The following is an 18277-nucleotide window of genomic DNA, read 5'->3' as shown; positions in this document are numbered from 1 at the left end:
AGCACTTGATGTTAGGTTGGCGCCATTACAATGCATTGTAGTAATCACTGCTGCTTGCTGGATCGCTGCTGTGTCTCGATGTTGATGCTGGCTCTAAATCTGGTTGTCTAGGGTTGAAAACATGAGGTCCCGTGTTTTTTATGTGCTTTTGATGATAAAGAATGAACGAAACCAACAAATATGTAAACTTAAAATATTTATTTCTCTGGTGGCCATCTTAATTCCACTGCCCACCAAAGACTATGACACAACACAACTTCCTTTACATGTTCTTTGCATTGTTTGTCCACCTCAAACAATAACACACTAACACACTGTACCAAAGTGACATTCCAACTGCCTCTTTCGACCCTTCTTGCTGCTCGTATTTATAACATTGTCAAAGAACTACTAAAAAGAGATATAGTTTACAAGTCATATGTACATCTGTTATCCTAATTTGTGCAGAAAAGTTATTAATTTGCATCGAGTGACATAATTTAACATGTTATTAAAATGACAGACAGATTTGTTGACTTGACAGAATAATTCTTTGTTACAAAAAGTCCGTTTTCTAGAAGTTTGTCAATTGACTTCTCTAATTTGCATAAATAAGTAATTAACATGAATTATTAAGAAATACATTGGTTTTCGTCTAAAACAGGATTGATTTCGTGAATACTAAGTGAAACCGCTCCTAGTGAACAAATAGGTTTCACTGGGTGATTTTTATTTAAGGAGATCCAAAATACCTAAGTTGTACACTATTTTTCGTACTTCATATTAATTATTTAAGATGAACTCAGTGTTTTTACATGATGACATTTGCTGTATCAGTGATCAAGTGATATTAACTTTTGTGTGGGTTAGTTATTCAGTATAATTTAATGGGTTGACTGTTTATGGAGACATGTTACGCAATCATTGTTAACATACACAATAACTTTTCTATAATCATAAATACTCGTTAAACTGGTTGAATTTGGAGGGTATCGCATACTTCGGTACAGTAAAGCCTTTAATATGTTCCGTTACAACACCCCCCTCGGGTGATATCATTTACAGAATGTTAATGATATTAGCCGACTAGGACAAATGTGTCAAATTGTTAAAATTTGGAAAAGTACTACTTTAATAATTTTTTTTGTTTTACTATGCATAATGTGTATGTATGCAATGACCGTTACACCGTTTCAAAATGACTTTTTCCTGCAAATATTTTAGTTGTGTTGTTTCAAAAGCACTTTGTGTTATGTCATTCAGTATGACAGCATAATAAAAATAATTAGTAATATATGAAAGTAAAAAAAATGTTAATCTTTGCGCCCAGTGAGCCACATGGAAAATGATTAAAAACAGACACAAATATATCACATGCGATTTTAAGATATATCAAAAATATATGTAAATTATTTCAAAGTCAGTTCTCATTGAGTCACAGATTAATCAAGATAATAGAAGGAACATAACTATATTACATAGATGGACAGGTCATATGTCCATAGGAAAATATTGCAACTGTCTGCTCTTTTTGAGCCACATAAAAGAAATGAAAACAAAGAACATAAATATAAGTATGGACATGATATATAAACACAAACACTAGAGAAGTCACATGTATGAATATAATATGCACTTGCAAAAAAAGGAAATATTTAAAAAACTTGTCTCCCATTGAGACGCATAGTCAAGACAGTACAAGAACATATTAATACTAAAATTGGACACTTAAATTGGTCACAACATAACACAAACATCAAACTTGGTGAACATCTGATTAACTGTAGAAAATTGTACACAAATCTTATGCCTAAGAACACAATAGTCACAAAATGATGGGTCTTGCACAACAATTTTTTCATTGTCTTTTATTTGGTGCAAGTATGTCCCATATTCAACAATACAAAAGGAAAGTAATAAATGTTTGTCACCTTCTTGCCCATTGCAAGTAAAGAAGATGTCTCAAAATTTACTATTCAATAGTGACAATATAAATATAAAAACATTCTCTCAGAGATCTGGAACTTCTCCAGGGTCTGTAGGATGAGTGGTAGTTGCTATTAGACACACCCTGTAAAAAACTTTGCTGATAACATGCTTTATGGAAAATGGGTAAGTAACTGTATTCAAACAGGGAAATGTGCTTAATCATGTTTATATGGTTTCAATTCAGTGATGTTTCTTAATCCAAATAACCTTCTTGATCTGGGAAAGATAAGTCTATACGCATTAGGATGTGGGCTTTCTTTTATTTCAAATGGATAAATGTCAATGTTTACTTTAACATATGGACAACCTAGCTCAACATCTTTGTCTATTTCAGTATTTTCAAACAATAGATCATTTTCAATTTCTTTAGTTCCTAAGTCTAATGTCTCTTTCCTACACTTAGACACATCCCTCTCTGTTTGCAAAGCATTGACATTTAAACATAAACCTTTATTTTCATCTGTTCCTTTTAACACTGTGTTGTCACTTAAACTACTGTTTTCACCCCCTTTTTTATGAAGTCCACTACGGATTCTTGTCCACCATGTAGGATACAAGGTTGCACTTACCTTTGCTAATTCTTTCCAAAAGGCATCTTTGTTTATACATTTTCCATAATTGTTCCACAAAACTTCTAAAAACTTTTCCCCTTTCTCTTGAAAACACACATTTACATTCCATCCCTTTATATTTTCGTTAATATTATTATTATTATTACCATTCTCATAGATTAGTGTTTCATAGTTCCCAATAGGCAACAGCTTGTCCTCAGATACACATTCCCTAGTCTGCATTTCACTTACATTAACCTCATTATGACCCATGTTTGTCACACCACTTACCTCTACCTCATCATCACTTTTCAATTCTACAAATACTTTTATTTCTTCCTCCACACTCTCATCAACAACATCACTTGAATTAGGATCATTATTTGAATGTCCCTCTATTACTTCTTCCTCCTCCTCCACAACAACCCCATCTTCAGTTTCCCCCCTATGTATCTGAATCTCAGCAATTGAGTCTTTGGCTCCATTAAACACTTCATCATCCCCCCTTCTTATCAAATAAACCCCCCAAAATAGATTCTATTTGTGGTGTGTCTGACTTGATATTAACACCAGTATCCTTTTCAGCCCAACTATGGAACTCTGCAATACCTTCAACTTCTGCGCTTTCACTAACTACCTGTGCTTGAACACTGTTTTTATTAACTGTATCACTTTTACTCATAGTATCCCAAAATCTTTTATTAAATTCTAATTTATTCATTCTAACAACATCAGAGTTTTCATGGTACTTACTCTTTACATTGTATCCTCTCCTTTTCCAGTTTCGGTTATGTGTTGTCCTATCATAATATTGTCTAGCCCCAAAACTACGGACATCTAGTGGGACTGTCCACCGTTTCCCGGCTGGTTCCCTCGGTCTGTCCGTTTGTAGTTGTCGTTTTGTTCACTAGTTTCAGCAAACCCCCTTCTATCTTGTTCTCTTCCCCAATACCTACTTCTATCATTCCTGTTATCTCTCCTCCATCCTCCCTCCTGTGTATTGTTTCTGAAATCATTTTCATATCTCCTATCTCCCCTATTTGGAGCATTATTTCCAGAATTTTCAAAGTCTCTCCTCCCATAATAATCTCTATTTACATTCCTGTTCCACCCCCCATACTGGTTGTTGCCAGAGCCAAAACTTTGGTTATTTTCTCTTTCCAAGGCCCTATCTAATCTATCTACAAATTTCAGGAACTCTTCCATTGAATCATCTGGTCCATGGACCAATTCCCACTGCAGTCTCTCTGGTAACCTTCTTTTTAAAACATCAATTTGTGTCATAATATCAAAAGAGTTATTCAAGTGAGCAAGCTTTTTCAATTGATCTCTGTAAAATTTTTGCATTCCCCCTACTTTCCCTCTATACACTAGTCCATTTAGAAATTCTGACTTTAATCTGGCTTGTATGGATTGTGACCAAAATTTGCAAATAAATTTAGCTTCAAACTCTTCAAAAGTATTCCAAGAATCATTATTCTCATTTGCCCAGGATAGGGCCTCCCCTTCTAGAAACCGTTTTACTAACTTAATTTTTATGTTATCTGACATTCCTACCACAAACATATCCTTACATTGGTGAATAAAGTCAATAGGGTGCAGATTTTCACCAGGAAAGCATTTCACTTGGATGTGCCCATACATTGTATTTTGATTGTAAATCGTTTGTTTGGACATCAATGCGTCCTCCAATTGTGTACATTTAGTGTGCATATTTTCTACTTTTGTATCTACATTAGTGGTATACAGGTTGTATTCTTGTTTAAGGTTTTCTGAAGTTTTGTCTATTCTCTGATCTAATCTTTCAACTTCAGTATCTACTCTGTTGTAGATGACAGCAACGCTGTCTGTGTTAGCTTGTATGTTTTCATTTAAACTTTCAACTTTAACTTGAAATTCTTTTCTGAAGTGTATCAACTGTTCTCTAGTGTCCTTACTGAGGGTAGTTTTAATTTCCTCACACTTCTCATTGAGATGAGTACTTAATACATCAAAATTGAAACTTAACTTATCCAGTCTATCTGTGTTTTCTTTCAGTTTCACACTTATTTCTTCACTGGATTGTTTAAGTTGCGAGCTTATTTGAGTTGCAAACCCTGCTAGCCACCCTGTTAAGTTTAATTGTTCACCATCCCCTGGTTCAATTTTTACATTTCCTACGATCTCATCACTCTCAGGTAGAGACATGTTAACTATTAATTATTTTAAATGACAACAACAACAAAATACCTTTCTTTATGCTATGATGTCGTGATCGGTGTTCCTGTTGGTTTCTTCACTTCTATTCAGTTTTATTGAAGCTGAGGTCTTGATTGATGAATTCCGTTGACATAATCCAGACGTTAATCTTCCGAGCGGTGTGATTATGGTTTTTGGTAGTCGCACAAACACACTTTATTTATTTATTTATTTTTGACATATTTTCACTGTTGCCACACTGCACAAATAAACTTTTTTTTGGAATGCTAAGCACTTACGAAATTTATCGCTGCACTATTATCATCGATGCACTTAAAGATCCCGAACGAGCCCCCACTTTTGTAATGGTCGCCTGGTCGTAGATATTGCTAATTGCTATAATCGCACTATTTCACTCCCATTTACGGAGCTTGTTAGCACTTGATGTTAGGTTGGCGCCATTACAATGCATTGTAGTAATCACTGCTGCTTGCTGGATCGCTGCTGTGTCTCGATGTTGATGCTGGCTCTAAATCTGGTTGTCTAGGGTTGAAAACATGAGGTCCCGTGTTTTTTATGTGCTTTTGATGATAAAGAATGAACAAAACCAACAAATATGTAAACTTAAAATATTTATTTCTCTGGTGGCCATCTTAATTCCACTGCCCACCAAAGACTATGACACAACACAACTTCCTTTACATGTTCTTTGCATTGTTTGTCCACCTCAAACAATAACACACTAACACACTGTACCAAAGTGACATTCCGACTGCCTCTTTCGACCCTTCTTGCTGCTCGTATTTATAACATTGTCAAAGAACTACTAAAAAGAGATATAGTTTACAAGTCATATGTACATCTGTTATCCTAATTTGTGCAGAAAAGTTATTAATTTGCATCGAGTGACATAATTTAACATGTTATTAAAATGACAGACAGATTTGTTGACTTGACAGAATAATTCTTTGTTACAAAAAGTCCGTTTTCTAGAAGTTTGTCAATTGACTTCTCTAATTTGCATAAATAAGTAATTAACATGAATTATTAAGAAATACATTGGTTTTCGTCTAAAACAGGATTGATTTCGTGAATACTAAGTGAAACCGCTCCTAGTGAACAAATAGGTTTCACTGGGTGATTTTTATTTAAGTAGATCCAAAATACCTAAGTTGTACACTATTTTTCGTACTTCATATTAATTATTTAAGATGAACTCAGTGTTTTTACATGATGACATTTGCTGTATCAGTGATCAAGTGATATTAACTTTTGTGTGGGTTAGTTATTCAGTATAATTTAATGGAGACATGTTACGCAATCATTGTTAACATACACAATAACTTTTCTATAATCATAAATACTCATTAAACTGGTTGAATTTGGAGGGTATCGCATACTTCGGTACAGTAAAGCCTTTAATATGTTCCGTTACAAGCTTTGACAACGTCAGCCACTCGTGCAGGTGAAACGTCAACAAAATCATCAATCAAACGTCGGCGGAAGGACCCGAGACAGAAGCCTAAGCGCAGTTTGTCAACAGCCGGCCGGAATGGCTGAGCGGTTCTGGGCGGTACAGTCTGGAACCGAGCGACCGCTACGGTCGCAGGTTCGAATCCTGCCTCGGGCATGGATGTGTGTGATGTCCTTAGGTTAGTTAGGTTTAATTAGTTCTAAGTTTTAGGGGACTGATGACTAAAGAAGTTAAGTCCCATAGTGCTCAGACCCATTTTAACCATTTTTTTTGAATTTCGTCAACAGTTGGCCACGAAAGCCTTAACAACTTTGTAAGCACAAAGTCGTTACCGACGCTTAGCTCTTTCCATGTGTAACCAAAGTTGTTATGACGATGTTACAAGTACATCAGACCTGTGTGCTTGGAACATTCTGCTATTGTCTGTGGACCCTGCTGAAATTTCCTGTAAGTACTTCGTGTAGAATGATCATAAACTATATATCCTCAAAAAGCTACCAGTAAAAACAAAAATTCTGTCTTAAAATTTACCCTTTTAAACAATAAAATGATCTTAAAAGTATTTATAACTCAAACGTGCTTTACGTCATAAATGGTCAAAATTGCGAAACTTCCTGATTAATTAAAACTGTGTACCGGACTGAGACTCGAACGCGGGACCGAAAGACAACAGTTCAGAGTGCCAGTCTCGGTACAGCACACAGGTTTAACCTACTAGGAAGTTCCATACCAGCGCACACTTCACTGCAGAATGAAAATTTCTTTCTATTCAAAACAGATTCAATTTATGTCAATTTAAACAAGATGTTCCCGAGAAGCCCGACTGGTAGGTAAGGTTATACAGATTTTCCGGTAAGCAGAGAGTTAAGGTGGAAATTTGCGTTTTGTCTATTTTATGCAACACCTGCATTTGCGCTACTGTTGTCAGATATTGTCTCATAAATAGACAAACTCAAGTTTACATTTCTTATTAACACCCTTTTAGATAGTGTAGCGACAGATTTTTACAACCATTTGAACACTTATTACAGTGACATTAATGGTGCTCGGTAGAAAGCGGAAAGCTAATGATGTAGGAGACGAAGAGAGACGAGGGGGCAAACACATAAAGATGCTGCATATGCGTTCGTCTGATTGTGTTACATTCCACTATATCGGCATACAGTTTGATGGTGATTGATTCCTAATATTGACACTGTTATTTCTTAGAATCTCCTCCTTTTAAGAGACCAGTTTGATTGTTATCTCTGATAATTTTTACTTTCGTTTTCTACGTCTTTGAATATGTGGTTTTGTTGCGTCTGTGTCTCTATTTTGAGTTTCAAACATACTGAGGCTGACCCTGACCCTATATACTGATATTCCTGACTTCATAAATTTATCAGCTCCGTTTTTTGATACGTACTGTAGTATGCTTATTTACATTCTCACCTATAATGTAACAGACACAGAGACCAAGATTTTGAACATATTTTCCTTTAGAGTTGTTATTTTTATAATTAACTCATTACTTACTATTTGAAAAGTGTAGTGATAAGTATATGATTTGCATGTGAGTATCCTATAATGCACACTGCTTGTGATTTTCTGTAATCGTGAAGTACAATAGGCGTTAGGTTTAATTCCCTACGGATGTTTCCTGCAGTAGTATTTTAATTTTATTATACGGTCAGTGCAGTGTCGTCATGCTACAGATGCTGCATTTTCCCTGCATCTTTCTTTTTTTTGTACGTCGCAATGCAGCTAGTTTAGGATTGTCTGAATTTTCACCATACATTAAATCTGTCGCTTGTAGATACTGGTAAATGCTGAAAGTAACATTATTTTCCCCTGTTACCACAAAGTCTGTATGAGTTACTCGATTTTCTTTCGTTTTCTCGTAAATCTCTATTTATCAGTTTATAAATAAATTGCTCTGAGCACTATGGGACTTAACATCTATGGTCATCAGTCCCCTAGAACTGAGAACTACTTAAACCTAACTAACCTAAGGACATCACACAACACCCAGCCATTACGAGGCAGAGAAAATCCCTGACCCCGCCGGGAATCGAACCCGGGAACCCGGGCGTGGGAAGCGAGAACGCTACCGCACGACCACGAGATGCGGGCTATCAGTTTATAAAATCTCTATTTATCTCACTTTTAAATCTGTCAGATTATAATATTTAACTTTACTTTGAAACGTCGTTATTAGATTATGCTCCAAGAAAATTGCAGGGTGGGAGGAATCAAACGCTAAAGATTCATCTGTAGTTATTTTTCCTACTGCAATAAATTATTTGGGATTTGGTTAATACAAATGAAGAATGCGAAAGTCGGTATTTACTGAGACTTCATTTATTTATTCAGAGATAAAGTTCAGAATATAGCAGCGCCTCTAAAAATATGTAAAGTATCCTTCTCTAAGGCGTATGGAAGTTTTCTTCTGTTATGATGGGTACTGAGATCACTGGTGATTTACTGACCTGACAACTGAAAACCAGACAGGATAAACCATACCGCAGTTTTATTTACTACTCATTTAAAGAAACGATGAAAAAGTAACATATTAATAAATTGATTTGTTGAGATTTTTTTAAAAGAAGATTTCACACTATAAAATTAAAGAACTAAGATATGTTTGCGTATGATATGAACGTATTAATTTACACTACTGGCCATTAAAATTGCTACACCACGAAGAAGACGTGCTACAGACTCGAAATTTGACCGACAGGAAGAAGATGCTGTGATATGCAAATGATTAGCTTTTCAGAGCATTCACACAAGGTTGGCGCCGTTGGCGACACCTACAACGCGCTGACATGAGGAACGTTTCCAACCGATTTCTCATACAAAGAGAGCAGTTGATCGGCGTTGCCTGGTGAAACGTTGTTGTGATGCCTCGTTTGAGGAGGAGAAATGCGTACCACCGCGTTTCCGAGCTTGATAAAGGTCGGATTGTAGCCTATCGCGATTGCGGTTTATCGTTCGTGACAATGCTGCTCGCGTTGGTCGAGATCCAATGACTGTTAGCAGAATATCAAATCGGTGGGTTCAGGAGGGTAATACGGAACGCCGTGCTGGATCCCAACGGCGTCGTATCACTAGCAGTCGAGACGACAGGCATCTTATCCGCATGGCTGTAACGGATCGTGCAGCCACGTCTCGATCCCCGAGTCAACAGATGGGGGCGTTTGCAAGACAACCACCATCTGCACGAAGAGTTCGACGACGTTTGCAGCAGCATGGACTATCAGCTCGGAGACCACGGCTGCGGTTATTCTTGACGCTGCATCACTGACAGGAGCGCCTCCGATGGTGTACTCAACGACGAACCTGGGTGCACGAATGGCAAAACGTCATTTTTTCGGATGAATCCAGGTTCTGTTTACAGCATCATGATGGTCACATCCGTGTTTGGGGACATCGCGGTGAACGCGCATTGGAAGCGTGTATTCGCCATCGCCATACTGGCGTATCACCCGGCGTGATGGTATGGGGTGCCGTTGGTTACACGTCTCGGTCACCTCTTGTTCGAATTGACGGCACTTTGAACAGTGGACGTACGTTTCAGATGTGTTTCGACTCTTGGCTCTACCCTTCATTTGATTCCTACGAAACCATACATTTCAGCAGGATAATGCACGACCGCATGTTTCAGGTCCTGTACGGGCCTTTCTGGATACAGAAAATGTTCGACTGCTGCCCTGGCCAGCACATTCTCCAGATCTCTCACCAATTGAAAACGTCTGGTCAATGGTGGCCGAGCATCTGGCTCGTCACAATACGCCAGTTACTAGTCTTGATGAACTGTGGTACCGTGTTGAAGCTGCATGGGCAGCTGTACTTGTACACGCCATCCAAGCTCTGTTTGACTCAATGCTCAGGCGTATCAAGGCCGTTATTACGGCCTGAGATGGTTGTTCTGGGTACTGATTTCTCCGGATCTATGCACCCAAATTGCGTGAAAATGTAATGACATGTCAGTTCTAGTATAATATATTTGTCCAATGAATACCCTTTTATCATCTGCATTTCTTCTTGGTGTAGCAATTTTAATGGCCAGTTGTGTATATTTATCACTGTATAGTTTTAATTCGTATCATTACAATAACATAGAAAACAATTAAAAAGGATGAAAAATCTTGTAGAATGTGAACTTGGTGGAAGACTAACATGTGTACGGTTCCAGGCCCTGACTAGCCCCAATATCTACACGAATTCGATGATCGTCTGCGCCTCTGCAACTTTCGCCATCTTTATCAGCACAACCCTCGTGAACATCATCGGTTACCGGCTTCTGATCAGTGAGTACCAGCTAGTGCATCCACTGTTGCATGACGGCAGCATTTTAATAATAATTTCACAGGCTTGTAATTTTGTTCTTACTTATAAATGTTCATTACCACATAGTCATTATTTCCATTCTATTAACGTAAAGCTTGATCAGAAATAGATACCGGATGATACAAAATATTGAGGATTTAACTGTTTGTCTTGCTTTGAGATACAACGTACAGCAAATGAGAACGTTTTAATAGTACAACATATCTGTTTAACTGTATGAAAACTGTTAATTTCACCCTACCGCTTAAAAACACTAGTTACAAAGATGTAGACTCCTGAACAGAAGGCCGGCCGAGTTGGCCGAGCGGTTCTATAGTCCGTGAGACGAGTGATTGGTACTGACAGTTCCGGCGGGCAGACGGCGCTGTTGCCGAACGTGGCTCACAGCACGCGGCGCCCTGTCTGCAGAAATAAAAGCGAGACAAAAGACAAGTCGTATTGGTACGCGTGGATTTATTTAAAGTTGATGCTTGAAATATATTAACTCGAAAACTGATAAGAGCTATTTAGTACAAGTATCTGAGATGCTGAAACATAATAAAGTTATTTGTTAAACTTCACGACTGAAATGAAAACTATTTTCGCAAGTTGTTGAACATTAGCAGTTTTGGTTTCCATTGTTAAGTATTAGCATTATTAATTTGTTCTACTACAAGCTACAGAATAATTGGTCAGTGTATTAAGAGTTATAATCTGAAGAAAGTACTCACATATGATGATTTGGTTGTAGATCGATAGCAAACTCCCTCCTTACACTCCTGAATACGTTGTAGTTACTGTAATGGAAAAACACCACTCACATCACTGTCAGAATCTGATTTGACATTGTCTTCCTCAGCACTACTCGAACTATCACTGCTCTCTCCCAGATGTATAATTAAATTTTCGATGCATTCTTCCACAACCCCTTCGGTTTTGGCCGCCTCTCTGATGGCACTTGCAGTGCTGTTTACAATTTTAGCCCACGTCTCGCTTATCACTTTATTGATAGCTGCTGGAAGGACAGTTTCCACTTCAGAGATCGTGAATTTTTATTGTTTGCAGCAATGTAATTTTTTATCTGCGCCCACACTCCTTCAATTGCATTGAAGTGACAGTGGTACGGAGGAAGCCGAACGATTTCATGCCCGTGCCTTTTAGCAATCTCGTCAATTACATATGTTGGAAATTGGGGTTTCTTTTGTGCAAAAATTTCGAGCAGTTCCGCCTTCCTTAAATCTTCTCTGAAATCTACTTTTCGCCGTTTCAACCACTGAATGATATCGTCTTTTTTTGTTGCCAATGTTGGTGCCTTATCGTGAACAACGGAATGATAAGGCGCATTGTCCATAACAATCACTGATGGACTTGTCAGATTCGTCATAAGCGATGTCTCGCACCATTCTTGAAATACTACACTGTTCATTTCTTCATGGTAATCTCCCGTCTTTTTTGACCGAAACATTTTCAAGCAGTTTGGCACAAAACCTTTCGATGTTCCTGCATGTAAGACAATAATACGCCCTCCTTTGCCAACAAGCACTGCCATTGTCCCCTCGGGCGTTCCATCATTCCAGCCACTACGTAAAGAATGGCTGGCATTGACCCAAGTTTCATCTAACCACACTATACTTTCGAATTCCACACCCATGATCCTGCGCAGAAATCTGCACCGCCATGCAACTACATCTGTCCTTTCCATTAATATTTTGCGTCCGTTAAATAGTGAATAGCTGAAGCCTATGTCTTTCAACACTGTACGCAATGAAAATTTGCTCCCTTTAAAAAGATCGTCTTCCTGAAGCGACACCAGTAATTTAGATGGAGTGGGATGTTCCCTTCTCTTATAATAGCTGTATATATGACGACGAATAGCGTCTTTCTGAAAATCGTCCAAAGCTGTCACCTGCTTATTTCTCGGTCGCTTCTTTCCTGGTGTGTGCAGCTTTGTTGTGCCACTCTCGTCACAATCTACGCTATACTGTTCTTTCCCTATCTTTACAACAGTTTTCTTACTTATTTTCAATGCTGCTGCAGTTCTCTTCACAACCTGAACAACAGGAATTAAGGGCCCACCTTTGTCCTTTTCTTTCTCAAAGTAATCCCTCACAGAGCACACGAATTCACGGGCCTGGGTGTGTAGCGCACTTTTCTTCCTCCGTTTCACTTCTTGTGTTGGGCTGGTACTACCCGCCGCACTAGACATTGTTTACAACGAAACATTAACAAAGAAACACTAAAAACAACAAAAACGAAAGAAAATGCGAATTCAACTTCAGACAAACGACGAACGACCGCACCGCCTGCACGCGAGACACTGGTAAGTTTCATAAGCGCGCGCGACCGGGTTTCAGAGCGGCGACGTGGCCCTTGCTACCCGCTCAAAGTCAGGCCGTCATTGGCTGCCTGCCTGCGGTCGCTAGGCAACGGAAAGACGCTACCGAGCTGTCAATACCAAATGATGATGATGATGTTTGGTTTGTGGGGCGCTCAACTGCGTGGTTATCAGCGCCCGTACAATTTCCCAACCTTTGCTCAGTCCAATTTCGCCACTTTCCTGGATGATGATGAAATGATGAGGACAACACAAACACCCAGTCATTTCGAGGCAGGGGAAAATCCCTGACCCCGCCGGGAATCGAACCCGGGACCCCGTGCTCGGGAAGCGAGAACGCTACCGCGAGACCACGAGCGGTGGACGTCAATAGCAAAGACTCGTCTCCCAGACTATAGGCGCTACAGTCTGGATCCGCGTGACCGCTACGGTCGCAGGTTCGAATCTGCCTTCGGCATGGATGTGTGTGATGTCCTTAGGTTAGTTAGGTTTAAGTAGTCCTAAGTTCTAAGGAACTGATGACCTCAGATGTTTAGTCCCATAGTGCTCAGAGCCATTTGAACCTGAACAGATAGGCTTTTGGGTTTTTCAGTTTATCAAGACTTATTATATAATTACATTTTAACGTGCTTTCTGCATCAAGTTCGACAGTCATATTTTGAACGGTAACTTCTGTAAATACTGTAAAATTTGGAGACACTGGCTATGGCAATAAAGGGGAGAATACACAACAATCAAGTATGTATGCAATGAATGCTGAATTTGTGAGTACATTTCACGCCTAACAACTAAACTTCTGTTAAGAAGACTAGCAGTGAGTAATTCCAGTGATGTTCTTGTAGAAGGTGTGCAAGGAGACAAATATACTGCCCCGTAGATTTTTGTGTTTTCTACAACTCTTAACGTCTTCCGACGGTTTCGCGTAATAGGTTCGCAAACGAAGTATTGCTACATGAAGGATTTTGTGATAATGGCATAGTCAGTGTGTAAAGACACCGGTATTGATTCTCCTAAACGTACGTAATCGAACACGTCAGCCGCTCGCACACGGGTTCGGAAGGAACGGAAGGAATGTCGATCTAAACTGGTAACAGGCTGCCCATAGACCGTCCACACAGTTCCACACACTGCGCAACTCTAAAATGAGAGTTGCGGTTGCCGTGTGTGAGCATGAAGGAGGGGGCATACTGTTCGTTGGACCTAACCATGTCTCTATTACACTCGGCATGTCGAGCACAAGTTCATGCCCAGAGAAATACAGGGTGTTCATTTTAATTGAAGACATTGAAATATCTCGAAAACTACACGTTGGATCAAAAAAGGTTATAATTCCAATCAGCTTGTCTTTGATGATGATGATGATGACGATGATGATGATGACGATGATGACGATGATGACGATGATGATCACGATGATGATCACGATGACGATGATGATGACGATGACGATGATGATGACGATGATGATGATGATGATGATATGACGATGTTTGGATTGTGGGGCACTCAACTGCGCGGTTATCAGTGCCCATACAAATTTCCAACCCTTTCTCAGTCCAATCTTCCCACTTGCATGAATGATGATGAAATGATGAGGACAACACAAACATCCAGTCACCTCGAGGCAGGTGAAAATCTCTGACTCCACCGGGAATCGAACCCGGGACCCCGAGACCACGAGCTGCGGACGCTTGTCTCGGAGCTGGACATCCAATGATGCCACACTCGTCTTCCTACCCACCCTGCACGTGCGTGGCTAGGGGGTACCCCGCTTTTTATTGCAGATTCTACGGCAAAATCTACATAGGTTTTGTCTGGAGGAACAGGAATGGGTACACGACATGCTTGCTGCTCAATGGCCCTTGAATGTCCAAAGGCATATGGGACCCCACCTCCATGCTGCGAGAGCAGGACACGCTACTATTTCGTAACTTCTAATTGGAAACCCCATTCGCAACGTTGTATTCCTCCGACATATCTAACAGGGGAGTACTCGACAAGCCACTGTGGCTGTGTAGCGAACTACGACGTATCGATATAGGCAGCACACAGCGACGGAACTCACGTATCGTGCAGACGTAGAACAGATAGCGGCTCTAAACACTGAGATACTTGCGCAGTATTTATCGCCTGAACACCTACCTAGCACTTTGAAAACACTTCGCAAGTGGCCGATGAATTTTGCAATCACAGCAGAAAAAACTGAAACGATCCTGATTTATGGAGAATGTAGCAAAAATATTGAGGCTACTGTTTCCTTGTACGCAGAGCGTTTGTCAGAGAAAGCTCGCTCTCTTCGTTCTATTACAAGGTTGTGAACGCCTTTGTGTCTCTTGGCAGCGCACAGACCGGCGAGAGGAAACGAAGCAAACGTGTTACAGGAGAAACTAATGAAGTAGCTGTACTAGCGCCAATGCGTCACACCCCACGGATAAGCGACTGTCAATTACACTGCGATTCTGGTATGTCACAGTACTGCATCGTCGTATCAGCCACACCACGTGACATAGCATCAAGAACTTCATGGTGCCGATTTCTACAGCCGGGTAGTATTTTGTGAATGGGCACTTCAACAAATGGAAACGACCCCCACTTTCTTTGCCGAGGTACTATTTTCCGATGAGTGTACATCTCATTGATACGTATTTATCGCCGGCCGCGGTGACCGAGCGGTTCTAGGCGCTTCAGTCCGCAACCGCGCTGCTGCTACAGTCGCAGGTTCGAATCCTGCTTCGGGCATGGATGTGTGTGATGTCCTTAGGTTAGTAGGTTAGTTAGATGTTTTTGTAACAAGAATTACCGCTACTACTGCAGGATGCTACCCTGGACCTTCGACAACGTTTGTGGTTTCAGCATGACGGTTGCGCAGCGCATTACGCAGATGAAGCACAAAATGAACCGGGTGATTGAAAACTGAATAAATCACGGAATAATGCAGATAGAGAGGTACAAATTGACACACATGCTTGGAATGGCATGAGGTTTTATTAGAACAAAAAAAAAAAAAAATACAAAAGTTCACAATTCACAAAATGTCCGACAGATGGCGCTCCATAGCAATAATTAGCATAACAAAGTAAGACAAAGCAATGATGATGTTCTTTACAGGAAATGCTCAATATGTTCACCATCATTCCTCAACAATAGCTGTAGTCGAGGAATAATGTTGTGAACAGCACTGTAAAGCATGTCCGGAGTTATGGTGAGGCATTGGGGTCGGATGATGTCTTTCAGCATCCCTAGAGATGTCTGTCGATCACGATACACTTGCGACGTCAGGTAACCCCAAAGCCAATAATCGCACGGACTGAGGTCTGGGGCCCTGGGAGGCCAAGCATGATGAAAGTGGCGGCTGAGCACACGATCATCACCTAACGACGCGCGCAAGAGATCTTTCACGCGTCTAGCAATTCTTTTTGGTTCTAATAAAACCCCATGTCATTCCAAGCATGTGTGTCAATTTTTACCTATCTATCTACATTATTCCGTGGTTAATTAAGTTTTCAAATTTATAATGACTTTTTGATCACCCGGTATTAGACGGTGTTCTCATCGGCCGGTGAGAAAGGCAGAGGTGGCCCTATTAATTGGCCCGCTAGGTCGTCGGATCCGAGGTCGCCGTATTTGTTTCTGTGGGGACATTTAAAAGATTAGATGTACTAGCAAGTGCTAGCAGGCCGTGAAGACAGAGTCGACCGCACCTGAAGCGCCAGTGCTGACATTCCCACAGATATCCTTCCGTCCTGTGTACTTCATTTGAAAAGCGGATCACTAAGTGTATTGAAGTTGACGATACTACGTTTGAACAGTAGAAAAGTAGTGTAGCGTTCGCTGCAAGCCACAGCCAAAATGGCGCGTCTAGTTGTCCCTTCTTCGATGTGTCGGAGGAATACGACGATGAGAATGAGATTTCCAGTTATAAGTTATGAAATGCTGGCCTGTCTTATCCTCGCAGCAAGAAGGTGGTGTTTCACTTGGCATTGGATATTCAATGGCCGTTGAGTAGCATGTCATAAATTAAGACTGTTTACCCTTTTCTATTCCTCCGATTACAGCGCCATCTGTGGCGAATCGAAGAAAATGCTTCAGATAAAAAGTATGTTGATTTGATTTTGCTTACAATCCTTATCTGCAATAAAATGGAGGGTTCCCATTGAATATTTCAAAAATGCCCCCCCACCCCCGCCACCTACGCATATGGTGAGATGGGGGTCGAATGTGGTATCATTGGACGTCCCCCTGCGAGAGAAATTGGAACTACTTTTTTTGATTAGACTTGTAGTTTTCCAGATATTTCTATGCCTTCAGCTAAAATGAACGATCAGTTTATGGATGTTATTGTTACGCACGAGCGAGAAAACGAAAAGAAATTTGGATTCATCCTTACATCCACAGGAAACACGCTGCAGGCTCTTTGCAGCTGCCAAGGAGCTGTAACAGACAAATTCCAAATTCATCACTTTTTATAGAATCGTCTGTGTGTTGTCTTTACACTTATCAGAAGTTCATGTTTCTCCAGTCACCCCACCCCTTCCCCCACGTTTAAATTGTCTCTTTGTAGACGATAAGGTAATTTATTTTATAGAACGACGCGGGCATTGGTATTCACACTAAAGAATTGTATTGATATGGGCTGCTTTTTCCTGTACATTTACTCCACCTGACATTATTCTTTTCAAACAATAGATCTACAGCACACTAATAACCTCTCACCTGAACTTCTTTTTCCGTTTCGTCACGCTTTCTCTTTTAAATCTCCCCTGCTCTTCCTGCTCTTATAGTTGTAGGAAACTAAATATTTCTCCACTTCCCACACACAGCTAATGTTCAAAATCTGGCCCTTCATTTTCAAAATAAAACAGACACTGAGTTGTGTTCAAGGAGACGAAGCAACACGAATAGCTTGGCAACACGTATCCCAAGTCACTAGCAACTGATTGATAACATGATGCGAACGAGTTACTAGCGCGTCACTGCAGTCACGTCGTCTGCTCGGACCTATTCAACTAAACAGGAAACGATTCGCAAGCAATCAGGCATTAAGTCGCGTCGTCAGCTACTTTCATTTGAGTTGCTCTGTGTGCGGAGGCGTTAAATAATCTTTTCAGGGGATTTGAAAACGCAAATGGACAAAGAGCTGCCGACGTCACAGCGCGGAATTCCACGTTCCACTGCACTGTACAGCCGGTCGCGGTGGTCTCGCGGTTCTAGGCGCTCAGTTCGGAGCCGCGCGACTGCTACGGTCGCAGGTTCGAATCCTGCCTCGGGCATGGATGTGTGTGATGTCCTTAGGTTAGTTAGGTTTAATTAGTTCTAAGTTCTAGGGGACTGATGACCACAGATGTTAAGTCCCATAGTACTCAGAGCCACTTGAACCATTTTTTTGTACTGTGCATTTTCATATTAAATATCAAATAATGACATGTGCAGACACAATCTTTAAACAATGTCAACCACATA

The 18277-nt window shown here is 40.2% G+C and overlaps 1 protein-coding gene across 1 annotated transcript in view; it reads left to right on the top strand.

The window, feature by feature from the left end:
• Positions 1 to 18277, top strand: part of LOC126188083 (synaptic vesicle glycoprotein 2A-like) — a 215017-nt gene that overhangs the window by 165747 nt on the left and 30993 nt on the right. Inside the window, exon 9 of the mRNA XM_049929538.1 lies at positions 10349 to 10463. Within this exon, the coding sequence (XP_049785495.1) occupies positions 10349 to 10463 (115 nt within the window). The remainder of the gene's footprint in view (positions 1 to 10348; positions 10464 to 18277) is intronic.

The sequence above is a fragment of the Schistocerca cancellata genome, chromosome 5, assembly GCF_023864275.1.
Source record: "Schistocerca cancellata isolate TAMUIC-IGC-003103 chromosome 5, iqSchCanc2.1, whole genome shotgun sequence".
In the NCBI taxonomy this organism is placed as follows: domain Eukaryota; kingdom Metazoa; phylum Arthropoda; class Insecta; order Orthoptera; family Acrididae; genus Schistocerca; species Schistocerca cancellata.
The sequence above is the reverse complement of the archived record's forward strand: the minus strand, read 5'-3'. Positions and strand labels throughout refer to the sequence as shown.